Source organism: Trichosurus vulpecula, chromosome 1 (assembly GCF_011100635.1).
Source record: "Trichosurus vulpecula isolate mTriVul1 chromosome 1, mTriVul1.pri, whole genome shotgun sequence".
Lineage (NCBI taxonomy): Eukaryota > Metazoa > Chordata > Mammalia > Diprotodontia > Phalangeridae > Trichosurus > Trichosurus vulpecula.
In genome coordinates this window covers 100,285,967-100,308,570 of record NC_050573.1, presented here as the reverse complement: position 1 = coordinate 100,308,570, position 22,604 = coordinate 100,285,967, and the positions used below count along the sequence as shown (strand labels likewise).

At 39.6% G+C, this 22,604-nt stretch overlaps 1 protein-coding gene across 1 annotated transcript in view; it reads right to left on the bottom strand.

The window, feature by feature from the left end:
• Positions 1-22,604, bottom strand: part of ZFAT (zinc finger and AT-hook domain containing) — a 304,336-nt gene that overhangs the window by 223,101 nt on the left and 58,631 nt on the right. Inside the window, exon 2 of the mRNA XM_036741178.1 lies at positions 7,308-7,484. Coding sequence (XP_036597073.1) covers positions 7,308-7,484 — 177 coding nt within the window. The remainder of the gene's footprint in view (positions 1-7,307; positions 7,485-22,604) is intronic.

The window sequence follows — 22,604 nt, the reverse complement described above, 5'->3', positions numbered from 1 at the left end:
GCTTCATGAGGTATTTATGAGAATAACCTAGTTAGTAGATATGAAAGCTTTTGAAAAAGTTTAAAATGTTGCAAAAAATAAATTAACACTTTCCTCACAACAACTACAGAAGTTGGCAGTGCAAGTATTATTACTCTCATTTTACAGCTGAAGAAACTGAGGCCCAAAGAGGCAGAGTCACATAGCAGCAGCAATGTACTGTGATAGAAAGATTCTTGGATAAATCCCAGCTCTGGTAACTGTCTACCTGTGTGACCTTGAACAAATCACTTAACTTCTTTGGGCCTCAGTTTCCTTGGCTGTAAAATGAGGCTGTTGGACTACATGGCCTCTGAAATCTCTTCCAATTCTAAATATTATTTATGATCCTGAAATCTGTCCAAAATAACACAATGACAGAGTTGGAATGTGAAACCAGGTCCACTACTCGTTCCATCATACCAACTGTCTCCCTAAAGCAATAAAGCACTAAAAGTTTAAATTTCTGGCCCAAGTAAGGATTAGAACTTTGATCTCCTTTCCCAGGGCTCATTCTGCTGAACCACATTCTCTCATAGACAGTCAATCAAGCATATTTCAGAAAGGAATTTGATTTTCTAAAATGGAAAAGTACTCTAAAGAAACAATTTCCTTACAAAACAGCTAACTGCCTAATTGGATAAAATGACTCTGTAACACACGTTTGTTATGAAGTGTAGGGGAATACAGAAAGGTAAAAGTGAAAGGGACTTTTCACGTCATTTCTTCTACCCCTCCATGAAGCAAGAATCTCCCCAGGAGCATCCTGACAAACCACTCTGCAGCTAATAAATGATTTGTTCTGACACAACATTCAATCTTTATGCCATCATTTTAAAATATTCCACATGCCAAGAAACTCAAATAGAATAGTGAAGACAAAGAATTATGATCATGTCCAAGGTAAGTCGATAAGATTAGTCACTGTGTGGTTTATATAAAAAATCATGTTAACTCTAGAATCAAGGGTGAATCTGACACACTCAACACCTATGGCTATAGAAGAGATTCCCCCTTTTACTTAACTCTCAGTGACAGTGGCTTTGATTTACAAAGTTCTCTATATAATTACAGAATTTTAGGGTTAGAAGGGCAGTTAAAGGCCCCCCATGAATTCTCATCAAACAGACCAGACAATGAAACATCCTGTTGTTGATTCATTTTCAGTCACATCTGACTCTTCATGACCCCATTTGGGGTTGTCTTGGCACACATATTAGGACGGTATGCCATTTCCTTCTCCAGCTCCTTCTACAGATGAGGAAACTGAGGTAAACAGGGTAAAGTGACTTATCCAGGCTCACACAGCTAGTAAGTGTCTGAGGTCAGATTTCTGACTCCAAGCCCAACATGCCATCTACTTCACCACCTAGGTGCCTCCTCGAAACATCTACTACACACAAAAATGTGGGCAATAAAAGTTTTCACAGAATCAAACCTGTATTAAATATGGAACTGACTAGTAGTTCAGTAAACACACATTGATTGCAAACCTATGTCTAACTGGACAAGTGTCCTCAACAGCAAGAAAAAGAGATAAAAAAGTTTGATTAAGTCAACTCAATCAGTTCAATCATTACCAGGGCATAATGCTAGCCTGAAGTAGCATGGCTTAGTTGCAGGGGTGGGGAACCTGTGGCCTCCAGGGCACATGTGGCCTTCCAGGTCCTCAAGTGTAGTCCTTTGAACTGAATGAAAACTTTACAGAACAAATCCCCTTAAAAGGATTTGTTCTGTAAAACTTGGACTCAGTCAAAAGGCTGAACTCAACGACCTAGAAAGCCTCAAGGCCTCAGTTCCCCACCCCTGTGTGGAACCAGAGTTGGAAGAACTAGGTTCAAGCTCCTGCCCTCTCACATACCAACTGTGTGATGTTGGGCAAGTCATGATCCCCAACATCTTTTGCACCCACTGTCTACTCTCTGAAAGACATGGCCCCATCTTAGTTTCGCTGTCATCACCTCTCACCTGGATTACTGAAATAGTCTCCTAATTGATATTAGTCCCCCTTGCTAAAATCTTGCCCCTTTCTAATTTATCCACCACAAGGATGATAAACTATTAATCCTAAAGCACCACTTTGAAAAAGCCACTCTCCTGCTCAAAAAGTGCCAGTGGCTCCCTGTTGCTTCTGTCAGTAGCTAAGAGTCCTTCATGATCTGTTCCCTTTGTCTCTTTCCCCCTTCATGAACTCCGCATGCCAACCCAACTGGCCTTCTAGCTGTTCCTCATCCACAGCATTCCATCTCCTGGCCTTCACAGAGGCTTCCTCATGCCTGGAATGCTCCCTCTTCTCACTTCAGCATGTAGAATCCCTAGTTTCCTTTGCATTCAGAAAAAGAAAAAAAAAAGAAATTTAAGAATAACTTGAAGGACCAAGCAAATTTTTGCACCATTTGATGCATTAATTGATGATCTCAGCTCGGTTGCCACCTCCTACAGGAGGCCATTACTCCACTTTATCCTACCCCAAAGATATCTTACATATGTTGTGTATTTATTCTTACGAGGAATTATCCACAGGACCATTGATAACACATTGGGTCTGTGGCCATAGCTTCTGGAGGTATAATCTAGAAGACAGTCATCTTCTAGGTGAAGAGCAGCAGTGGAATAGCTGGATGGAATATGGAGCATGGTATGGCTTAGGATCAGCTAGATATAATAAGCTGGGTTAGTCTGCACTCACTCACTCACTCACCAATCAAGACAGTATAGAAGCGGGCTCAGAGTAGATAATTGATTAATAGATGCCTGCTTATTGACTAAATTTATTCGAGCTTCTATCTTCACATGTGAAAAAATTTGAATAAAAACACTGACCATATAGACAGTCACCTCGCTGTTCCTCCTTCACTCTGAAGATTAAGGAGGTAAAGGGAGCAAAGTAAGACAATCTACCGTTGGTCAAAAGCATCACTCAGGGACTAACATCTGAGGACTTCTATTCTTTGTTTCTAGGTTGGCAGTGCTTGCTTCAGCCTGTCCAACAACCCCTGATTAGTCAAATACAAAATTTTGTTGTTGTTGTTGTCTTGGTCTTTTTTATCTAATACTTTATTTTTCCCCAATTACATGTAAAATAATAGTTTTTAAAATCTGGAGTTCCAAATTCTCTCTAGCCCTCCCTCCTCATTGAAAAGGGAAGCAATTTGATACAGGTTACACAGCAAGAGGATGGGTTAGAGAAGCCATCTTTGTAATAATAATAATTAGATCCCTACAGACAAAGAAAATACATGATACAAGAGGAATAGCTGTGATGGAGAGTTGGAAAAATTTCCCACCAAATTATCTTTATATTAAGTAGAAGACAACGCTTACTTTCCTGTACAAAAATGCAAAATATGACAAGAATTTTATTGCCCCAGGATTCATTAACCACACCAATAACCTAATTTTTCTTCCAGGGTATATACAGAAAAGCATTTCAAAATTAATTCACTTGCTGATCATCAGTCTGACATATTTAAGGACAGTATCTACAAAAAATGTCTTAGCTAACATGTCCCTCTGCCCATTCCATGGGAGAATTACAAGCTATGTTTGACACAGTATTGAGCCATATAAAAGTTGTTTAAAATTCTACTACTTACTTGCACTTTTGTTGGGTCATAATGGAAAGACCCAGTAGCTGAAACCATCAACTACCTCAATAACATTCATCAATATAAATTCTCTCAACATTTCTATCCTTAAATAGTTGGACTAGGAATTTAAATAGCCCAGCCACTATTCCAGAAGATCATTACTGGTGATTTTGCTAGGCACAGGTAATCACTTTTCTTTTGAAGGAGCTAGGTGGTACAATGTATAGAGTGCTAGAAGCAAGAAAACCTGTGGTTCAAATCCAGCACCAAACATTTACTTAGCTGTGGGACCCTGGCCAAGATGTGTAAGTTCTGCTTGCCTCAGTTTCCCCAACTGAAAAATGAGGTAATGATAGCTTCTACCTCCCAAGATTGTTTTGAGGATGATTGAGTGAGACAATATTCATAAAGCACTTTACAAACCCTAAAGAGCCATATAAATGAGCTATATAGATAATATAAAAAGTTATCATTACTGCTATCTCTTAGTAAATATACATATTCCTTTTCTTAAATCCATCAACAAGCATTTATAAAGCATCTACCATGTTCCACGCACTGTGCTAAGTGCTGGGGATTTAAGAGAAAGGCAAAAAAGTCATCTAATGGGGAAGACAACATGTAAACAACTATATACAAGCATATATACATATACGTGTATGTATATATATATGTGTGTGTGTGTGTGCGTGTGTGTATATACATACATACACACATGATAAATTGGATATAATCAACAGAAAGAAAGCACTAAGATTAAGGAGGATTAGTTAAAGTTTCTTGCAGAAGGTAGGACTTTATCTGAGATTTGAAGGAAGCCAAAGAAGCCAAGAGGCAGAGAGGGAGAAAATCACAGGCATGGGAGACAGACAGTGAAAATGAACTAAGCCGGAAAATGGAGAGTCTTGTGAAAGGTGCGGCAAGGAGGGTAATGTCATTTGATTGGAGAATATGGTAGGACATGTGGGGTTGGGGAACAGGGTTTGCAGAATAAGATATAAGAAGAATAGAAATATTGGACTTAAGAAGTATTTTAAAAGGCAAAGAGAGGATTTTATATTTGAGTTTGGTGATAACAGGAAGCCAGTGGAGTTCATCTAATAGGGGGTGACAGCCAAGCCTGAACTTAAGGAAGAACAACTGGACAGTTGAGAAGAGGATGGACTGAAGCACGGAGATACTTGAGGCAGCAAGACCAACAGCAGGCTATTGAAATTGTCCCAGCATAAGATGTGGAGGGTCTACACTAGAGTGGTGGCAGTGTCAAAGGAGAGAAGGGGTCATACATGCGAGATGTTATGAAAGGAGAAAGAACAGAACTAGACAACTGTTTGAGGATTGGGGGAAGGGTGAGAAAGAGAGTGAGGAGCCAAAAATGACACCTAGATTTGAACCTGGGTGATTTGGAGTGTGACAATACCCACAATAGTAATGGGGAAGTCAGAAAGAGGGAGGAAAAAGAGAATGAGTTTAGTTTTGGACATGCTGAGTTTACGTTGTCTATATGACTTCCAGTTGGAGATGTCCAGCAGGCAGTTGGAGATGTGAGACTGGAGGTTAGGAGAGAAGTCAGGGTTGAACAAACAGATCCAAGAACTGTCTTCAAAGAGATGATGACAAAACAATGGGAGCTGATTTTCCCACACATCCTTATCTGCTTTCTAAGCAGAGATCACTAAGTGAAACAATCTAGAGGTATAAAGGGACAAGAGAAGGGTGCTGGAGGTGAGGACGGGGGGAGACACTTAAAAAATTAGCAAGCTTGACCTGGATGGATGAAGACCTAGCAAAGGAGACCGAGAAAAAACGACCAGACAAGTAGGAAGGAAACCAGAAAAAAGTGTCATAAAAATGTGAAGAGAAGAAAGCTATCAAAAACAAAAAAGCAACTGTGTCAAAAGCTACGGGGAGGTCAAGAAGGATGAGGATTGAGAAAAGGCATTCAAATTTAGGGATTAAAGAGATAATTGGTAACTTTGGAGACAGCAGTTTCACTTGAATGTCAGAAGACAGACTGCAGCAAGTTAAGATAAGAATGAGAAGGTAAGTGGAGACACTAATCATGGATAGCCTCCTCAAGGAGTTTAGTCACAAAAGGCAGGAGAGATGTGGAATGTAGCTCGAGGAAACATATGGATCAAGCAAGGATTTTTTGAGGATGTGAGAAACAGGAACATGTCTGTAGTAAGTGCGAGGCAGACAGTCCACTAGACAGGGAGAAACTGAAGACTGGAAAAAGAATAGGTATGGAAAAGGGAAGCAATCTGCTGAAGAAAACAGGTTGTAATGAGATCACTTGTACATGAAGAGAGGTTTGCCTTGGCAAGGAGAAGGGCCACCTCTTCATATGAAATGAGGATGAAAGAAGGTAAAAGAAAGCAGATAAGGATGTGTGCAAAAATGGAATGGACTGCCTTAGGAGGGAGTCAGCTTCTGTCCTGAAAAATCTTCAAGGAGAAGTTAAGTGACCACTTAGAGATGTAGAATGCATTTTGCAGGGATTGGTTAAGAAAATCTCTGAAGTTCCTTCTGATTCTAAGATCCTATGATTCTGTACAAATATTCACAATATGTCCATCAAGTTCTCTACCCTACAATAGGCCCCATGTAAACAACTTTCTATCCTCTCTAAATTGGGGAAATGAGAAAGAAAACATAATGTGGTGAAGTCATGGAAAAGTTCTCAGTATATCAACTTCCACCTCATATTCAACAGTGACTCAATCATCTCTTAGGTAACAAAAATCATACATTAAGACATTTACATTACGAGACTCTTACAGATTTAGTATTTTTTTTATTCTACTTAAGTTTTAGCTACATTTATAGCAGTGTTTCTTATTATTTTATGAATAAAATGTGGCTTCTCGTACTGATTACATTTGGGAAATGCAAATAAAGATGTTAAAGTTTTTTTTTTTTTAAATGGGATTTAGTATTTATAATCTTCATAGGATCTGGTGATGCAGATTTTAAAGTGAACATGCACTCACTTAAAGTCTATAACCTAATTAAAAAGCTAAAATTCCTGCAGTCTCTAATGTTGTCAATTACGCTCACATTGACCGTAAATCATCAGTGCTTTATCAGAAGCTCAATATAAATAAATAATCTTGACATTTTAATATTTAAATGAAAAGAATACAGTGGCTTAGGCAGTTAAGTGGACTAGTCACTGTTCAAGGAACTATTTATTGTTGATTTGTCTCTCAACACATTGTTATTCTTATTGCCTGGCATATAAGGCTACTCTTGACATTTAAAAATCAATGAAGACAAAGGTATAGGGGAAATTCAGGTAATATGGAAAATGATTTTTAAAATATATATATATTTTTAAAACTTTAGGACCCACACACCATTCTATGTCATGTAAAGTCTTGGAAAATATTCTACAAAATTCTGACATGCTGAATTAAGACACAAGTATATGTGTGTATATATATGTGTGTGTGTGTGCATATATATATATATATATATATATATATATATGAACTTAAACTGCAAAAAGGTAAATATATTAATAAAAATTTCATCCTAGCAAACTTATAGTGACTCAGGCTATGGATTAATGGACGTAAACAGATACAGAGATAGAGAGAGAAATGGAGAGGGAGGGAGGGGGAGAGAGAGAGAGAGAGAGAGAGAGAGAGAGAGAGAGAGAGAGAGAGAGAGAGACAAGACACGTTGCACCCATACCTTCTCCACTTTTGTGCTGATTGGTAGGTTCAGTAGTAGTAAGTGGCCTGAGTGGAATGATGATATCATCAATATTAACCCCTTCTTCTTTGTGCTTTTCAGATGCATGTGAAAGTAGTTCCGACTGACTTGGTGAGAATAAGTTACAAAATTTACACATAAAGATGGAATGTTGTTCTGTAGGAGAAGAAAAAATAACATACGTATTACTTAATTGAGAAATCATATACTTTCTATTGACAAAGAAGATGCTGAGATATGCATTAAATAATAAAAAGGCAGAACTATTCAACTCATATTTTGTTTTTATTATTCTCTACCAAGGAGAAGAATCTTCCTATTGGATTACACAGAACAAAAATGTTAGAGCTCTGCAAGAATGCATAGGCTATATCCAAAAGCAATGAGTTCTTCATCACTGAAGGTTCTAACGAGGAGGCTTGCTTTTGGTCATGTTGTAGAGAATATTACTGTTCAAGTTCAAATTGAATTTGATGACCTCAAACATACCTTCTAGCTCCACAGTTCTGTGAAATAGCTCTTCTCAATCCATTCTGATTTGCATCTAGCCCAATGCCATGTATAGAATAAGTAGCCAACAAATGAGTATTACATTGATATGAATTAACTGAGTAACTAATATATTTATTTGCTTTAACACTGTGTTCTAGGATTATGGCATGCACTAATTTTCTGGAAATATTAGTTCATAATGATGTCCCTTTGATACTTCAGAATCCAGATTCCTTAAATGGAGCAGAGCCAAGATGGCAGAGCACAGGCAGCAGCCCAGCTGAATTCCCAATATTCCTCTCCAAACAACCTGAAAATAATACCTCAAATCAAATTTTGGAGCAGCAGAGATAACAAAAGGTCAGTCTAAGACAACTTAGGAGGTCCATAGGAGAGCTCAGTGACACCAGGGTAGAGATTTGTCCAGAAACCACTTACTCAGCAGCAGCACGAGGTGTGGATGTTGCAGTTGGCAGCAGCAGCAGCTTGGGTGGCTCTCAGCTCAAATTTGATTAAGGAGTCAGACAAATGTTAAGCAAAAGGTTACCAGCCACCTCTGACCTAATCCTCATTGCACTGGGTGTAGCTGGAACTGATTAGCAACTCTATTGCCCATACACAGTTCTGGATCACAATTCCAGAGCAAAAAGGAGTTCTTGTGGTCAGTCACAAAGAAGCTGGGCCCTGGTCAAGGTTCCAAGGCACAGAGAAGTGCTAACACTTGGGGCTAAAGAAGAAGGGACCTGGTCACAGTTCCAAAGTCAAAAGGAGCACTAGTGCATTGGCTGCAGGGGAACAGCAGCCCTTCCTGGGTATAGATCGAGAGAGCAGGGACCAAACCTTTCCCACGATCATACCACCTTGAGAGCACCAAAACTTGTGAACCCCCGGAACTAGCTCTGAAAACAGCAAGACAAAAAAGCCAGAAATACAGGACAGGGCCTCCCTACCCCAAGGTGACCAGAGCCCAACTTTAATATAAAGTTCAAAGTCAAGATACAGGCTGGGAAAATGAGCAAATAACAACATAAGAACTTGATCATTAAAAGCTACTATGATGGAGGGGAATACCAAGACTTAAACTCAGAAAAATATAACAATGTGAAACAAGCTACAAAAAAAAAGCCTCAAAGGAAAACACTGTTTGGCTCAACACTGTTGAGCCAAACTCAACAGGTATTCTAGGAAAAGCTAAAGAAAGAGATGAGTGGTAGAGGAAAAATTGGAAAAAGAAATGAAAATGATGCAAGAAAATTATGAAAAGAGAATTAATAGCTTGGTAAAAAAAAAAGGCACAAACAAAAACTGAAGAAAATAATACTTTAAAAAAACAGAATTGACAAAATAGTAAAAGAGGCAAAAAAATTCACTGAAGAAAAGGATTCCTTAAAAAACAGAATTGACGGGGGGGGGGGGGGGGGGGGGGGGCGAGCCAAGATGGCGGCTGGTAAGCAGGGACTAGTGTGAGCTCCATACCCAGTCTCTCCAAAAACCTATAAAAAATGGCTCTGAACCAATTCTAGAATGGCAGAACCCACAGAACAGCAGAGGGAAGCAGGGCCCCAGGACAGCCTGGATGGTCTCTGGGTGAGGTCTATCCCACAAAGAGCTGGGAGCTGGGAACGGAGTGGAGCAGAGCCCAGCCTGAGTGGCATGGACCATCCAGACCAGAAGCCGGGCGGAGGGGGCCCTAGCGCCCTGAATCAGTGAGCTGCGGCAGTTACCAGACTCCTCAACCCACAAACACCAAAGACTGCGAAGAAGGTTAGTGGGAAAAGCTACGGGAGTGGAAGGAGTTCCTGGTTCGGTGGGGCAGCTACAATTGCTGCTGCTTCTGGCCCCAGGCCCACCTAGTGGGAGGAATTAAGTGGCGGATCAGAGCAGGAGTGTAAAGCCTGCTGAAGATCTAAGCCCAGCCCGGGCTGGGGGTTCTTGGGGAAGGAGGAGTGCTTGTGTGACAGAGCTGGCACCTCCCCCCCCCCAAACATAGAACATAGAACTTGTTAGTCTACAAGCAGTCATACCCCACGGAAAAACTCAAGGGTCAAGTTAGTTGGTTGGGAATATGGCCAGGCAGCGAAAGCACACCCAGATTCAGCCTCAGACTTTGGATTCTTTCTTTGGTGACAAAGAAGACCAAAACATACAGCCTAAAGAACACAACAAAGTCATAGAGCCTACAACAAAAGCCTCCAAGAACAACATGAACTGGTCTCAGGCCATGGAAGAGCTCAAAAAGCATTTGGAAAAGCAAGTTAGAGAAGTAGAGGAAAAATTGGGAAGAGAAATGAGAAGGATACGAGAAAACCATGAAAAACAAGTCAATGACTTGCTAAAGGAGACCCAAAAAAATACTGAAAAATACACTGAAGAAAACAACACCTTAAAAAATAGACTAACTCAAATGGCAAAAGAGCTCCAAAAAGCCAATGAGGAGAAGAATGCCTTGAAAGGCAGAATTAGCCAAATGGAAAAGGAGGTCCAAAAGACCACTGAAGAAAATACTACTTTAAAAATTAGATTGGAGCAAGTGGAAGCTAGTGACTTTGTGAGAAATCGGGATATTATAAAACAGAACCAAAGGAATGAAAAAATGGAAGACAATGTGAAATATCTTACTGGAAAAACCACTGACCTGGAAAATAGATCCAGGAGAGATAATTTAAAAATTATTGGACTACCTGAAAGCCATGATCAAAAAAAGAGCCTAGATGTCATCTTTCAAGAAATTATCAAGAAGAACTGCCCTGATATTCTAGAGCCACAGGGCAAAATAGAATTTGAAAGAATTCATCGATCGCCTCCTCAAATAGATCCCAAAAAGAAATCTCCTAGGAATATTGTCGCCAAATTCCAGAGCTCCCAGATCAAGGAGAAAATACTGCAAGCTGCCAGAAAGAAACAATTTGAGTATTGTGGAAACGCAATCAGAATAACCCAAGATCTGGCAGCTTCTACATTAAGAGATCGAAGGGCTTGGAATGTGATATTCCGGAGGTCAATGGAGCTAGGATTAAAACCAAGAATCACCTACCCAGCAAAACTGAGTATCATGCACCAAGGCAAAATATGGACCTTCAATAAAATAGAGGACTTTCAGGCTTTCTCAGTGAAAAGACCAGAACTGAATAGAAAATTTGACTTTCAAACACAAGAATCAAGAGAAGAATGAAAAGGTAATCAAGAAACAGAAACTGCAAGGGCCTTACTAAAGTTGAACTGTTTTGCTTACATTCCTACATGCAAAGATGACATGTATGATTCAGGAGACCTCAGTATTAGGGTAGCTGAAGAATTACCCTCTTGTATACTTACAGATATGGTTGCTGAACCACTCAATGATAACCAAGGAAGTATCAAAAATTAAGAAAAAAAGATGTCACCGATTGAAGACAGGCAAAAATGGTCATTCATTTCTACAAATTGGAACAGAGTGAGCCTGGTATTAGTGTCTGGTAATACAGGGATTTTGAATACTTGGAAAGGGAATCGGTAATTACCAGAATAGTTTGACTAATAACCAGACTTAGTCACATCAGACCAAGCACCTTTCCTTCTTTTAACCAAATTATTAAACAGATAGATCAGCAAAGTGCTATTGCCATTTTTAGCACTGTGCCAAGCACTGAAACTAAAATGAAAGGCAAAAACAATGTCTTTGCCCTAAAAGACTTTACATTCTAAGAGGGAAAACAGCATGCAAACAACTGCACATATAAATATATGTAACATTTTATATGCAATACATATTGTAAATTTACTACATTTATTTTCATTTATTTTATATATATATAAATTTTACTTTACTTCTATTTATTATATAGTATACATTTATTCAATGTATATATAAAACATAAATGTATGTGTGTATATATATATATATATATACACATCTATGTGTATATGTATATGTATGGGTATAGACAGACACACACACACAGAGTGAATAGATGGTAATCTAGGAGAGAATGAAGTGGAGGGTGGTGGGGAAAAGCAACAGAAGGAAGGATTTCAACTAAATCTTTAAGGAACCAAGTCAAATCAACAAGCATTTATTAAGCACCTACTATGTGTCAGGTATCTTGGCAAGGAAGGAGGGCATTCTAGACATGTGAGAGAGATACCCTGTAAAAAGACACAGTGCCATGTAAGAGAAATGACAAGAAGTCCAACGTTATGAGATCACAGAGTACGTGACGCAGGAAAGGGCTAGGTTATGAAAGGATTTAAATGCCAGAGAACTTTATAGTTGATCCTGAAGGTAATAAGGAAACACTGGAGGTCATTCACTGGGGAAAGTGGGGAATGACAGAGACTACTCTTTACTTCAGAAAATTTACCTTAGCAGTCGTATGAAAAATGAAGTTTGGAGAAACAATGATAAGAGATGAATTAGACAGCTATCTCAAAAATCCAGGTAAGAAGTAATAAGGACTTGTACTACTGTAGCACCTGTTTGAGTTGTGATAAAGAGACATATAAAATAGATACTTTGATGGTAGAAATGATAAGATTTGGCAACAGAATGGATAAGGAATGAGTGGAAAGACAAGAGGCAAGAATAAGTTGGGAGAATGATGATGCCTTCCACAGTAACAGGGAAATTTGGAAGACTGAAAGGTATGGAAGGAGATGATGAGTTCAGTTTTGGACATTTTCCATTAGCATCTCTGCTTGGTTTGGCTCCAGGGATCATTGTGTCTCCCCCAGGATAAAGTGATCACCTGAAATCTCAATACTATGCACACTGACTCAGGTTTTGATACTCAACACCTTCTCAATTCCCTCAATTGCCTCTCCTCTCTCATTGGAGGGCTGGAGAGCAAAGCAATGAGCTCCTCCCAGAACCTTCCTTTAGAGAGCACTCAGAACTTTCCAAGTAACTCTCCATTTTCTACAAGCAGCTCTACGTCACTGAAATTCCACAGAAAATCATGCCTCCATTTAGGTACCACCTGGTGATACATCCCTCCTCCCACACCACTTTTCAGCTTCCTTTTGTGCTGTCTTCATACATTAGATTGGAGGCTCCTTCAAGGCAAGAACTATCTTTCTTTTTCTTATTTATGTCCCCAGAACTTATCATATTGCCTGGTACATAGAAGGCACCAAATAAAATTTTACTGAATTGAAGATGAGTTTGAGATACCCATGAAATACTGTGTTGATAATGTTATTAAAGATCTTTCCCTGACCATTCAATAGGCCTCAGGTGGAGCTAATTAAGGGAAGTTTTTCAGGTGGAGTCAATTAGAAACTTGATTAGGAGAGGCTTTATTGTAGGCAGGTGCAAAGCCCCAGGCCCACACCCTTTTGCTAATTAGGTCACAAGAAGTGTGAAGCCCTCAGGCCCTAAAAAGAGCATATATATATATATATATACCCAGAAGGTAGCCAGAGAACTCAGAATGTGCAGAGAGATACTGCAGTCAGAAGTCAGAATTCAGCCCAAGGAGAAGGAGCAGGAACTCAGAGTCCACACAGAAGCAAAGAGAGCACAGATAAGGAGAGTGAAAACCAGGTAGTTGCTGAGACCAGAGAAGTGCAGGAGGAAGAGAACACAGGCAAGCAGAAAGGATTCATAAGTGTTTATGGGGAGGCCCCAGCAGAGAGGGAGGTTACAGGATGACTTGGTTCCTTGCTATAATACTGTGTTATAATTTTCTTGCTGCTACATTGAGGTGGGCTTACTGGTTTTAGAATACAATTACTACTATATCCAACTGAAGTACCTGGTCTTGGGATTTTATCCTCTGGAGTCTAAATATATGTTATACTTTCTCTGCCTTCTACCTACAGAGTTTTTCATACTGTGCAATTCTGAACCATACAGGCATGTTCATGTTCATCCTCAAGGTCATGAATCTTACCATACTGATACAAACAAGAAACCTGAGATGTCCAAGAAGCAGATAGTCATGGAAGACCAGAGCTCAGGAGAAAGGTTAGCACTGGATATACAGATCTGGGAATCATCTATACAGAAATGCTACTTGAATCCACTAAGCTAATGAGATCAACAAGAAAGATAGTACAGAGGGAGAAAAGAAGAAAGTCTAAGACTAAGACTTAGGAAACACCCTCAGTCATCATAAGCTGGATGAAGATCCGGGAAAAGGAACAGATGGGTAAGATGAGAATCTATGCTATGAGCAATGTTATGAAAAAACATAAAGGAGAAAATATCAAAGAAAAGAGGGTAATGGGTCCTCTGTCAGTTTCAGAGAGGTCAAAAAGGATAAGGATTGGGGGAAGGGGGAGGCCATTAGTTTGGGCACTGGTTAAATCACACTGGGAGGGGGGGGGGCAGAGCCAAGATGCAGGACTTGCTTGAGCTCTCCCCCAAATCCCTCCAAAAACCTGTAAAAAATGACTCCAAACAAATTCTACAGCTACAGAACCTACAAAATGACAGCGAAACAAGTCTCCAACCCAAGACGGCCTGGATGGTCACTGGGAAGGGTCTATCACACCCTGCTGGGAGTGGAGCAAAGCACAGGTTGGGCCACACCAGGACAGACCAGGCCAGAGCAGACCCAGGCAGAGCAGGCCTCAGGGCACTGAATCATTGAGCTGTAGCAGTTTCCAGACTTCTCAACCCACAAACGCCAAAGACAATGTAGCAGGTTAGGGGAAAACTGTTGGATCTGGGTGAGAGAACTGCACCATCCGGCCCCAGCCCCATGGTGGCAGAGGTGGCTGCAGCAGCAGCAAGGGCAGCTGCTTCTGGAACTCCAGGCCCACAGACAGTAGGGGGAATCAGATGGCTGATCAGAGCAGGAGTGCAGGGATCTCTTTGCTGGCACTGAGGCAGGATTCTCTTGCTTTGCCCTGCTTGGATCTCAGTCACAGTCCTGGCTGGCAGTCCTTGGGGGAGGAGGACTGCTGGGGTGGCAGAGCTTGTGGTAGCTGTGGAGAAAGAATCCTCCTGGTAGTTACACAGCAGAAAGGAATGCTTGTACTCACAGAGCAGAGCACAGGCCAGGAGAGGGGTATCATAGCATCTCAGAGTATAAGTGGCTCTGAAAATAGCAGCACAAAACCCCTGAAGCTTGGGACGCAGCATTCTCCACTCTGAAAGCAGACATACCATGACAAAGAGTTCAAAAGTCAAGTAATTGGCTAGGAAAATGAGCGACAGCATAAAAGGATTCAGACTATAGAATGTTACTTTGATAACTGTATTGGTAAGCAAAGTGGGCTCTTGGCAGTTAGTTGGCTTTTGTTTCCTTTGAGTAATTCAGTGTATTTCACTGAGCCTTAGTAGGTGCTAAGCCCCAGGCCCAAACCCCTATTAGGTGTAAAACCTATGTGGGTGTGGATTGGTAACTAAGGTGGGGCCCAAGGTGGGGCTAACTCAGGGGAAGGCCTAGTTTACATGAGTTAGAGTGACATGTTTGGGACATCAGAGGCTTTTAGACCACGTAGGTTTAAGTGGCCTCCTTGTGACGATTCTAGGTCACGTGGGTGAGTCACTGTGACGATTCTAGGTCATGTGGGTGAGTGGCATGTGTGACTCACCCCCACCCTGAAAAAGATACAAAACCAGGGGTTGGCTTTATCTTCTTTGGAGCTCTTACCCACAGCAGTGGTGTCGCTCATGACTCTGGGCCAGCCCATGTTATGAGCTCCCGGGCTGAACCTAGATGTTGGTAACTATGAATTGCACTGGGTCTGTCTGTCGATGTTAGTAATTTGTTTAGGGCTCTCACTCTTGGTGGTGTTTGGAGACTCCCGGGCAGCTGTAGCTAAGAAGCCCTCCAGCTAGTAAACCCAGAAGTTGGGACTTTGTTAAACTCTGGTAACTATGTATTGGGAGTTGAATCAGACAAGGTCTGTCTGTTGATGTTTGTACTTTGTTTGTAATTTGCTCTGAAGTTCAGTGTACTGGTCTTTTTCCCCCCCGAATTAAGTGAATGATATTCGTATGCTGAATTAAAGTAAGCTTGTCAACCCCTTCACGTAGCTTTCCTTAGTTAAGCAGATCAAAAGAACCTGTGCTTTTGCAGCGTGCTGGTAGCATTCTTGTTGTTGGGCTTATGTAGGTCTTTCACCCCAACAACAGCTCCTAGCCGGATTGTTGAAACAGTAACAAAGAAGATCAAAACATACAGCCAGAAGACATCAACAAAGTCAAAGATCCTACATTAAAAGCCTCCAAGAAAACAACAAATTGGTCTAAGGCCATGAAAGAGCTACAAAAGGATTTGGAAAAGCAAGTAAGAGAAGTAGAAGAAAAATTAGGAAGAGAAATGAGAGTAATACAAGAAAATCACGAAAAGCGAGTCAACAACTTGCTAAAGGAGACCCCTGAAAATACTGAAGAAAATAACACCTTAAAAAATAGACTAACCCAAATGGCAAAAGAGCTCCAAAAAGCCAATGAGGAGACGAATGCCTTAAAAAGCAGAATTAGCCAAATGGAAAAGGAGGTCCAAAAGACCACTGAAGAAAATACTGCCTTAAAAATTAGAATGGAGCAAGTGGAAGCTAGTGACTTTGAGAAATCAAGATATTATAAAACAGAACCAAAAGAATGATTAAACCATACTGAGTGAAAAAATAATAAACAAAATTATATACTGCCTCACATCTGTCCCCCCAAAACCATTCAAAATAGCTTCCTACAGTGACTAAAATGTCCATGCCATTTGTTTCAGCAATTCTACTGAATGGACTCCAAGGCAGTCAATGATAAAAAGAAAAGCCCTGTATAAACAAAATTATAACTGTACTCTTTGTGATAGCAAAGAATTGGAAACAAGATAGATATACCTCATATGGGTAATGGCTAAACAAACTGTAGTACAGAAATGGAAAAGAAAATTACTGTGCTACAAGAAATTAATGAATACAGGAAAACAACTAGAAACTAAAGGGGTGCCCATCAATTAGGGGATTACTAAACAAATTATAGCATATGAATGTGAGAGAACTGATTATTAATAATCAACGATTTGGAGAAATCTTTTCCCAAAATCTTGATTTTTTAAGTTCAGCCTCTTGAAGGACATTGCTGATAACAAGATTGAACTAACTTTGTTGTTCAGACTCCATCCACTTGGGGTAGCTACTGTGTTCTACTCAGGTTTGGGTGGGGATAAATTCTTTGAATAGATTGCCTAAGATAGCTTAAAAACTAAATAACACAATCAAAGTTTAGGTCCAGCCCCTACTGTAATATTCATTCTCTCATTAATTGTTAACTAATCAGACTTAATTTCCACCCTGGGGAACATGCCTCTTCCAAATGGGCATTTAGGCCATGAGCCATCATCCAGGTCTCTGGTCTCAGAGAGAGACAGCCAAGTGATCATACTTCTATTAAAATGCTGGCACTATTAAAAAAAATGAATCAGTACCCAGAAATTATATCTTTCAAAACTTTTTGAATGCCATAAATAAGGGAACGCTATTATGCTATAAAAAATGAGAAAAGCAACAGTTTCAGAGAAACCTAGAAAGGCTTGTAAGAACTGATACAGAGTGAAATAAGTAGAAGGAGGAGAACAATTTATACAGTAACAAAAACATCATACAGACTACGAACTTTGAAAGACTTAAGAACTCTGATCAACACAATGACCATCCATGATTGCAGAGGACTAGTGATAAAATGTGCTAATCACTTCCTGAAAGAGAGGAGATGGACCCAGGGTGTACAAAATGAAACATGACTTTTCTGGATATGGCCAATGTAGGAATTCCTTTTTCTTGATTATGCATATTTGTTACGAGAGTTTTGTTTGTTTGTATTTTTTCCCCTCAGAGGAAGAGGAAAAGAAAAATAGATTTTTGTTCATTGACAAAGTATTTTTTAAAAATGATAAATAGAGAGAAGTATGGAAAGATTTATATGAAGCGATGCAAGATGAAGCAAACAGAGGCAGGATAATACTCTACACAATGACTATAACAATGTAAATGGAAAGGTCAATGTCAACAAAAAAATTAAAACTAAATAGCTATGAAATTATAAATTCTAAACGTTGTCCCAAAGAAGACATAAAATGACATGTCCCTCACTCCTTTGCAAAAGTAGGAGACCATGGGTTTGGAATATTACATGGATCAGACTTTTTTGATTAGTTTCTTAGTTTTGTGAAACTTTTTCTTTCTTTTTTTATACTTTATTATAAGGGATGTTTCCCTAGGACTGGTGAAGGGAGGAATAGGGATGGAGGGGGAATATAGATGATATAAAAAGAAAACACGTCTTTAAATTTTACATTTTTTGTGCATACCCTTTGACCCAGCAATAATACTTCTAGAGCTGTATCCCAAAGAGATCATACAAATGGGAAAAGGACCCATATGTACAAAAATATTTATAGCAGCTCTTTTTGTGGCGGCAAAGAATTGGAAATCAAGGGGATGCCCATCAACTGGGGAATGGCTGAACATGTTTTGGTATATGAATGTAATGCAATACTATTGTGCTATAAGAAATGAAGAGCTGATGGACTTCCGAATAACCTGGAAAGACTTATATGAACTGATGCTGAGTGAGGGGAGCAGAATCTGGAGTACACTGTACACAATTATAGACACATTGTATCTGTGATGACTAACTTTGATAGACTTGGCTCCTCTCACCAATGCAAGGTTCTAAGACTCATGTTGGGAAAAAACTATCTTCATCTAGAGAAAGAATTACAGAGTCTGAATGCAGATTGAAGCAAATTATTTGCTCTCTCTCTTCTTTGTTTTGTTTTTGTTTTGTTTCTTCTTTCCCACAGTTCTTTCCATTGGTTATAATCTTCTTTACAACATGACTAATGTGAAAATATGTTTAATGTGAAGGTATATGTAGAGCCTATATCAGACTGCATGCCGTCTTGGAGTGGAAGGGGGAGGAGAAGGAGAGGGAAAAAATCTGGAACTCAAAAGCTTCTGGAACTGAATAAAAAATAAACTAAAAATAAATTAATCTAAAAACTTTTTTTATAAATTCTTCTATTAGCTATCCACAAAACAATGAAGTGATTATCAGACAACAAACATTTTATTAAGCATTACCATGTGCCAGGCACTGGAAATACAAATAAAAACAAAAACACAGTCCCTGACCTAAAGGAGCTCACATTCCAATGGGGGAAACAAAGAGAGAGAGAGAGAGAGAGAGAGAATGATATTTATAGTATATATGCATCCGTATATACACATGTATTATATATACATACACACGAAATGTATACAGTGTGTACATATACCATGTGATATTCCAAGCCCATGGTCTCCTACTTTTGCAAAAGAGTAAGAGACATACCATTTTCTGTGTCTTCTTTGGGGCAAAGTTTAGTCATTTTAATTCCATAGTTATTTAATTCTGATTTTTTTTGTTGATATTATTCTTTCCATTTACATTGTTATAGTCACTGTGTATGGTGTTATCATGCCTTTGCTTACTTTACCTTGTATCAGTTCATAGAAATCTTTCCATACTTTTCATTCATCATTTTTTAAAAGTTTAATTATTTTAATGAACAAAAATCTATTTCTCTTTCTTTGCTCTTCCCCCCACCAGGGGGTAGGGGGACAAAAATAAAACTCTTCTAACAAATATGCATAGTCAAGGTAACCTCAACAATGGGGATGTAGAGCAAAGAACTGAGAAAGGCCTGCTGCACACCTGTGAAATTTGAGCTGAATCTTGAAGGAAGCCTTATGCTGTTGAACTTGGGAATTCGACATACAATTCAATCAATTAGTACCAGGTCTAATAGGAAATGAGAAACAAACACTGCTACACAGAATACAAAACTAGTTTAAAAAGCATCAGTCACAGGAGCATAAATCCCTACCTAAACTTAAAGAAAGGAATTATGCATAAGCAAGAAGCTGAAGATAATGACCTGAGATTGTACTCCTCTACAAAACAACTAATCAAATGGAAACCTGCAATACACCTATTTTTATACTGGGAAATCGTAATTAGTTACAGAACATAAATTATAAATGCTAAGGGTGATAACTGGCAAACAAAACTTGAAATGAAATTCAAGACCTCAAAGAACATAAGCAATAAGAAGTATCTTCCAATACTAAAATGGCATATCAATTCCATGCCCACTATTATTTCGCATCTGAGTCAAAGTATTGTGCCTACAATGACTTTAAGTAGTTTTTATGATGCTCATTATTCATGTATGCATTATTACCACAAGGCATAGCAGAAAAACAATGGACTTGAAGGCATGAGATCAGGGTTCCACTTCCAACTCTCTCAATGGTCTATGGCTTTGAGCAAATCACTGAAGCTCTCTGAGTCACATAGAAGGAGTGTACTATAGTGGAAACAATCAATCAAGAATTAACAAGCATTTATTAAGTTCCTGCTATGTGCTGAGCACTAAACTAGTCACTGGTGATAAAAATATTAAAAGGAAATTATCCCTGTGCCCAATGTGTGAATCTACTGCAAAAGACAGGTAGAAACACAAATGATGGATTGATATAATGATCATAAAGACAAATGAATATAAAATAATTAAATTCAAGGTAGTTTACGAGGGAGTATACTAGCACTTGGTGGGAAGATGGATCAGCAAAGGCTTCATGTAGAAGGTGAAGCTTGAACTACATCCTGAAAGACAAGAGGAATTCTACGAGGGGGATGGTGAGGAAGGAGTGCCTTACCAGACTGGGAATTGTACCAGGAAACGGCCAGGAAAGAAACACATAGATGGAGTGTCATGTGTGAAGAACAGAAATAAGGCTAAGTATGTTGTACTGCACAGTGTGGGAGGGAAAATAATGTCCACTAAGGCTAGAAAGATAACTTGAGGTCAAGTTGTGAGAGAAGTTGTGAAGGTAGATTCAGTTTGGCAACTGATTGGATAAGGGGGGGAAGGGAGAGTAAAGAGTCAAGGATAATACTGAGATAATGAATCTGGGAGACTACAAAGGTGGTAGTACCTTCAATAGAAATAGAAAAGTCTGGAATAGGTGAGGACACAGGAGGTGGGGAGGATAAGTAGTTCAGTTTTGCTGAGTTAACAGGCATGCAATCTGAAATGTCAAATAGGCAATTGGAAATACGGGACTGAATTTCAGAGAGACTAGGGCGTTAGAGATCTAGGATCCATCTACAGAGAGACAAAAATTAAATCCACGAGAGCTGATGAAGTTTTCAAGAGAGAAAAGATAGAACCAATGTTAGAGGTCTTGAAACAGAGGACCCAAATTCAAAACTTGACTCTGCTACTTGTTACCTTTGCATCCTTGAGCAAGTCACCAAACCCCTCAGAGTCTCAATTTGCTCAACTGTAAAATAAATGGAGGAGGGAATAAAGATCTCCCTTTTAGGTCTAGATCTCATACTGCTATAAAGTTTCTTCTTTGGTAAAATGAAGATAATAATACTTGCACTCTCTACCTTATAGAATTTATTGTAAGGAATATGGTCTATAAACTAAAAAGTACCATATGATATTGAGTTAAGGTATGAGAGGTGAGGTTCTAAGCCAAGCCAATATACTTCTTAAGTCTAGTAAAATTGGCCATTTCCTGGCTTTCTCTTCCTAATTCAATCAAGTTTTAAGGAAGAGGTATGGAAGTACTTCTTACAATATTCCTCAGCTATTCCTGAGAGACCACAGAAGTAGAAAGATCAAAAATTTATGCCTATTTGCCCACATGGACTACTTTTTTTCAATAAACAAAGATTTATGATATTCTGTTCTCAGCACTGTGTCATGCACTGTGGTAGATACAGGAGCACCACTTATGAGGGAGGGTGCTAGCCACAGTATAGAACAGTAATTACAGGGCCACTGAGATATGGTATGACAGGATCAATACCTACCAGGACCCCATCCACTCAACCACATAATCGAGGCTAGTTTTTTCCCTAAGATGCAAAGAAGCTGACTGAGACACTTGAGTGGGCCAAGGAGATAGGGATCAGGCCTTGTTTCCTAGAGACTTTCGGGTGGCTTCAGGCTGGTGGGTGTGGCTTCCTAGTCACCAAAAGATATAAAGGAGGCCTGCCCTTCAGACTTGGTGGATGTCTCAAGGCTTCAGCATTTCCTCCCTTGTTAACCTGATAAGGATAACTCATCTACCCCAAGTAAAGACTACACTGTTGAAGGCTGGAGGAGCTCAGGTCCAGGAACCCCAGGACTGGAGTTCCCAGACGGGGTCATTGAGAGGGAGTGCCCCCCCAAAACCCAAGTACTGGAGAGGGTTGGGCTGTCTGGAATAAATTCACAATCCAAACATTCTTTAAGTCAAGGAGGTAAAGATTTATTACGCTTTACAGCGGGCAAGAGTTCTTAGGGAAACTGCAACCTTACAGGGTTACAGGAAAAGTTTAAATATGAGACTTGGGGATGAAAATTGTCAATTAGGTGTTTTGGGGTGGGATTAGGAAATGGTTAAGGGGTGGTCAGTTCTTAAAGGAACATGCACTTTTTGTATCTACTGTGCAGGTGTCTTACCCAGAGTTCACTGGGAAATAGCCCAAGGGGGTGGCGCTACCTGGGGGTGTGGTTTTGACCATGAAACATCACTAAGTCAACCAGCGGTCATGGCTGACTGGCAATATTCAGGTGGCCTCCATTAAATGTCTTGTTAAGACAAGATGAATGTAAGGGAGTATACATTTGACTACGGCTAGGATACATATCAGGAAGATCAGTAAGTAGTAAATATTGTTATGTTCCAGTGCACAGCCAATTAGCAGGTACACAAGGAGTCAGACCAATAAGTTCTATATATACATCTGGCCACAGTATCAGGAAGAGAGATGAGTGTTTTGCTAAGGAATGCTGCCCTTGAACT